General features: G+C 43.2%; 1 protein-coding gene across 1 annotated transcript; it reads right to left on the bottom strand.

The window, feature by feature from the left end:
* Positions 1-1,547: 1,547 nt before the first annotated feature.
* LOC306960996 (uncharacterized protein) lies at positions 1,548-4,833 on the bottom strand. The gene is made up of 4 exons (XM_079553607.1): positions 4,609-4,833; positions 3,875-4,015; positions 3,513-3,642; positions 1,548-1,941 (listed from the first exon to the last, which is right to left on the bottom strand). The coding sequence occupies exons 2-4, from the start codon at positions 3,990-3,992 to the stop codon at positions 1,638-1,640; spliced, it is 552 nt and encodes a 183-aa protein (XP_079409733.1). The 5' UTR covers positions 3,993-4,015; positions 4,609-4,833; the 3' UTR covers positions 1,548-1,637.
* Positions 4,834-6,000: the final 1,167 nt, after the last annotated feature.

Here is a 6,000-nt window from a genome sequence, read left to right as displayed (position 1 = left end):
TAAAGTGTTAAGTATTAATAAAAAAGATCAAATGTCTTCTGGGCTTGTTTTCGCCTTTGTCCTCGCAAGATATTTGTGATAACATCATGCTCCCCTTCCTCCAAGTGCGTCATGCGTGGAGCCCATTATTTGGCCTTATTAAAGAAAAAAGGACACAGGCGAGGGTCTTTCATTACATCTTTTTGATTGTGCGCTACTCGCTTTCATAAACAAGACTCCCGTGCGAGGCTGAACGAGAATGCTCTACACGCAAAAGAGAAAGAAGAGAGCATGCAAGGAACGGGGGTAAAGTATAATGATGAGAGATGGTCTGAAACGGGAGAAGTGATGCAAACCGAGTGGCAGAGATCAAAGCGCCTCCAAACTCCCCCTCACTCCTCTTTACTCCGGCGCACGCCCTGTCCAGCAACAGGAGTTATTTAAAGAAACCTCCAAATTTTCTCCACACTATACATGCCCTCAGACTTTTTTGATACCCACGCTTCAGAGATACAGCAGCCGCCAGAGCATCGGGGGGGGGGGAACCAAACTCGCAATCAGTCACTTGCCTACTTATTTAGTCCTCGCACCAGCCCAACAAGCTCAGGATGCATTGCAACACATGTAACTACTTCTTGACAATTAATAGTAACCTAGCAACTGGCTCTTTTTCCAGAGACAGGGAGGGGGAGGGGGGGGGCACAGAGACACGCGGCAGAGGAAGATTTATACAGTATTCCCACAGTATCTTAACTGGATTGGATGCAACAATGCACTGACAACACAATGCCAGAATGGGAAAGTACATCTAGGGCTTATACCGCCCACATGTTGGGGTGGGGTAGGGGAGGGGGAGGGGGGGCTCGACTGCACAGATGCTCGATTGCACTATGGAAAAGCGGGGCCTATAGCGTTTAAAGAGCGGTCCGCACAGAGCAGCTGACAAGCGGCACATGCAGATGGAGGAGGAGTGAGGTAAAAATAGTGCATTCCGTGTCACCATACGTGGACCGCGAGCGTGGTGGTGATGCCGCCGCCTCAGTAGTAGGAGAGAAACCGGTTGCTGTAGAAACACTTGGCAAACTTTTAATGAAGGCATGAACTTCGATGTTATTGCCCACACAGTGCTGCGCGTGCGCCGTCGCCGTAAGCAAACAAAGTGTGTAATTATGTTTGCAGACAATAGGCACCACCTGCTGGGCCACTGCAGCCTTCAATTGAGCCAAAAAAAGAAAAAAAGAAAAGAAAAAAAGACAAAGCCCCAGTGAGTTTTAATGTAATCAAGCGAACGATAATGGAAGGTCAACCTGTTGGCGCCTTTTGTCTATAGCTACAAGTACAAATTAAAGTAAATACATAATTAGGCCTATTAATCTGTGCCCCCATGGCAAAAAATAAACAAAAATTGTGTGACCAACAGGTTTTAGGGGGTAGATCAGATTGGTAGCTACCACGTGATGGCGGAAAGATGGCTCCTGTATGGTTCTGGAAGGTCTGCAAGTTTACTCTGAACAGAAAACAATGTCAACCACATAAAGGGTATAGTTGGAGCATTTATTAACCAGGTCAGTTTACAAGTTTTACCCCACTTCTTAGACTTTTTAGCTTCTTCTCAAATTTCCAAAAAGACGACGCTGCATGGGAAGTGTCGTGGAAGTTCACGTGTCCGGCTGGAACACCTGGACCCCACCGTTGTTAAAGATCCTGACCCGTCTCCTCCTCAGGACCCGGGTGCCCCTAGATGCAGGACCGGGCCGCGACAGGGCTACCAGTGCGCCCCCCCTGACGTTCAGAGGCGTCACAGGCCCCCCCTCCTCCTCCTCCTCCCCCTCGCCGCGGTAACCGTGGTGACGGAGGAACGGATCCAGGGTTGCTAAGCGATGGGTGAGCTCCGTGATGCGCCGGTGCAGCAGCGACACTTCCCTGAACAAGTCATTGACAGACTCGGACAGAGGGCGCACCCTGCAGGAGCACAGAGGGGATTGCAGGTAGTCTCCAAAGTTCACAATTGTGCAAAAAGATGTAAGGGTGAGAGAACACAGGCTTTTGGGGCTGTTTGTGTTAGTACTGTTTTGTTTATTGTTTCTTATTGACTACCTGCATCAAGCCTGGGGCTAATATATACTATTTTTATTACATCATTAACTCCTTACCCCCCCATCTGAACCGAGTGCATTTGCTCCAGTTTGGCTTTACCCAAATCTAAAAGCTTCTCGACTGGAGAGCAATTTGAAAGCGAAGACCTTTAAAAGTGATCCTAACTTTTTTGGCATGTTGCGTTTTTAGTCACATTTCTTAAAGAGGGGGCATTATGCTTTTTTCAGCCACATAGCACCAGTCTATAGCACACTACAATGATGACGAAACCTTCTGTTGGTCTGTAAATGCAGTAAATTAGAATAACTGCCTTGTATAAAATTGCTCTCTCAAAATGGCTGTAGTGAATGTCTTGAAATAGGCCTCTGTCTCTTTAAGAACCTCTGACCCTTTCCGACACGCCCCCTCCACACACTGTCTGTGGCATCAGTGGGGAGGGGGTTCTGCTGAGGAGCAGTGATTGGTTACTCGGCTGGTGACGAAAGCTCGGAGGCGTCTCCAGGAGGTGGGGGCGTTCCTAGGAGGACTCAGGCAAAGCTATCCCTAAAATGGCTGCCATCAGAGTTTTTACAGATTAATCAAAAATACGTGAATGTGCCAAGGCAACACTTCAGGCATGTTTTTAATGAGGGAATGACATAATAACATGATGTAAAGCTTGAAAAAGTCGATTTTGCATAATACCCCCTCTTTAAGCGTTTTTGTTGCGTTTTGTCTTTTTTTTATTGCCTTTTCCTTTCTTTTTTTTTGTTGCTTTTTGTCATGTTGTCATCACGTTTCTGTCACTTTTTGTGTCTTTTTTTGCTGCTCTTTCATCGCTTTTTTTCATCGCTTTTTTGTTGCACTTTTGTTGCTTCTCCAGCATGTTTTTATCACATTTTCATTACGTTTTCATCCTTGTTATAATCTCTCTTTTAATCCTTTTTTTGGTGTTGAATCTTTTAGATTTGGGTAACAGGAGAAAAGGTGCTCACTTGAGGTGGGGGTTAGGAGGTTTATTTAACATGAACATCCCACTGACACTGAGACACAATGAGTTTCTCAGAATAACCTCTGTCACTATAGAAACATATTTTTGTGTGTGTGTAAAGTTAAGTGCGTTACTACGATCTTTGGCACAAGACTTAAATTGCATTCAAGCCTACTCAAAACTGTTGTAAACTGCAGTACTTGTATCATGGATCATTTGAAAGTAAAGGAATTTTTTTTTTGCTTTTTGACTTTTAAGCCAATAGCAGATGCCATATATAACGAGAAAAAAAGCTAGCTTTACACTCAGGGGATCATTTATCAAGACTGGTGCTATATAGCGAGTGCAAGTTGGAAATCAGCACATAGCTATTTATAGACATGTTGTAATTAACCGTTTGAAATTGCCCGTATTACAGATGTAGGGCCTAAATCTGTAAAAGAGAGACCTTTCACGATAGGTTTACCTGGAGTAGTCCGGCAGCAGCGTGCTGGGCTGGGAGTGCAGTAAAGTTTTGATCTCACTGAAGATCCGTTTTCCCCATGTGTCCAACACTCTGGTCACACTGCGCACTGTAGCCACGTTTACATGGTCAGCTGTCGGCACAAACAAACAGATGTGCATCCACATGAAATGAAGCACACAAAAAAATGCTAATTAGAAAAGTGTGTTGCTTCGAGTGAGAGCTCTGGGTTCATGTCATTAAAACTACTCGATGTCATTAACATCCTCCAGCTATAAATTATTCTCTCAAATCCACTGCTTCAAACATTTTGTCACCGGCAGATTTACGAGCCTCGCAGATCAAACGCAGACCCGTGATTTTACCTCCCTCTCTGTAGTTCCAGTACCCGTAATCCAGTTCATTCTCCTCGCCGCCGCCTGAACGGGCCCCTGTCGCCATGGCAACCGACATCAGCACCCAAAACAGTGTGGGAGGGGCCATGGTGATCTTCAGACACTCCCCTCCTAAAAAAAAACAAAACAAGAAACATAACAGGCTTATATATAGGCCATAATCTAACTTGTTATTGTATGAGGAAAAACATATTTTATTCATGTAATTTATGAAAGTCCCTTTTCAGATGGTAAAGTGGATAATAATGATAGCAGTAGTTTTAATTATAGCCTGACTGTACTTGTAGCAGACAGGTTTCTAAACTCCATTTTTATGGTGACTGTTTTTTTTTTACTTTTTCAGCTAAAATATAGTCTAAAGTAGTAATGAGAAGCACCACATGGAAACCGTTTGTTTTAGGCCGAGTAAATGCCACTATCTGAGTACAAAATGACAAAAAAGTGTGGTGTTTACTGTTTATAAAAGGCAACACACAAAAAAACAACGCACCGAATCCTAATGGCCTTGCGAGTCGGAGGTTAACTTTCTCAGCAGATGTAAATTTTCGAGTTTCATAAAAGGTGCAGCTGAGCCTTTTGCAGCTAAAGAGATCATCAGCTTCAAACAGTCGGCCTCTCTCGGGAGACGCTAACAACATCATTAGACACACTTCTTTTCTGCGTCTTTGAAAATAACTGAAAAGCGCGACGGAGGCAACACTCACTCGCTGAATGACGAGGATGCTTCAGGTCTCAGTGGGAAATCCTTTGCCGACGAGGTTTTGAGAGTCCCAGATGCAAGAGCTGTTTTGTTTCTCTGTCACTGCCCCACTGTTCGCACTTTATTACTTCCCAATAATCCCTCTGCCCTTGATGAGTTCTTGGAAAATAATTATGAAGGGGAAAAAAAAGAAAAACTCCACAAGGTCCAGTGCTTCCAGAGTACTGAAGTTATGTTGTCATTTTCTACCAGAGCTGACTAACTCTCTCTTCTTTTGCCAGATGTGGGGCACGCCTCTTGAAGATTTACTATGGGCTCATCCCCTCACTTTGAGGCACAGGTACATGGAGGGTCATGACTGATGCACTTCTCTGCTGCTGCAGATCACGTTACTATTGAGAACTATATGGCTATACGTATATGTTCACTCAGACAGACCCCGATATTTTACTTATATAACCTGTTCTAATTTTTATCCTATTTTTATTTATTACGATTCTCTTATTGCTACTACTCTGTCCCCTAAGATTTGTGCTTTACTTATTGTACATAAGATACCTCGTTTTCTACTATTGAACTGTTTGCACATTTCCTGTCTGTTTTGCAAGAATGATCTTATTGAATGCCGATTGTAACAAGTGAATTTCTCCGTTGTGAGATCAATAAAGGATTATCTTATCTCATCTTAAATTAAACTGTATAACTTTGGAGATTTTTCACCAGCCATTGACATATTTATTAGTAATAAACATTTTTCTGACCTTTATTTAAAGCGGAAAGTCTAAATAAGATTCACAGTCTCTTTTATAGTAGGACAAGTCTTGGCCCCATTAAGGACTATGCTTTTGTGGTTGGAGAAAAGGCATCACAGAAAGCCCAGGCATATTTCTATGTGAATTAGCCAGATACACTTTCTGCTGTCAATGTAAAAAGGTTGTGATTAAACAGTAAAATGCAATCAAAGCATGTTTCTAAATGGACAGTTTAATGTAATTAGTTATTGTAGTGTATTAAACGGTTGTTTTTGTGTGAGGAAACACTGAAGCGAGTGATTACACTGTGAGCCTTGAATGCGGAATAGATTATTCTATTATCCACAGATGTTTTTCCAGCTGTGTCTTTTTTCTTTTTCTTTTTTTCTGATGTTGAGGTCAGCGTTGGCCACCAGTGAACACATGGAGAAAGTCAGGCAAAGATTGTGAGAGGGGAGGTGCAGAAGGAAATAGGAAAGGCAAATGGTGCTTTAACATCTGTGAGAGAGAGAGAGAGAGAGAGAGAGAGAGAGAGAGAGAGAGAGAGAGAGAGAGAGAGAGAGAGAGAGAGAGAGAGAGAGAGAGAGAGAGAGAGAGAGAGAGAGAGAGAGAGAGAGACTGTCCACAGATGGCTCACGTTAGCA

This window comes from Gobius niger, assembly GCF_951799975.1.
Source record: "Gobius niger genome assembly, chromosome: 3".
Lineage (NCBI taxonomy): Eukaryota > Metazoa > Chordata > Actinopteri > Gobiiformes > Gobiidae > Gobius > Gobius niger.
This window is presented reverse-complemented; position numbering and strand designations above follow the sequence as displayed.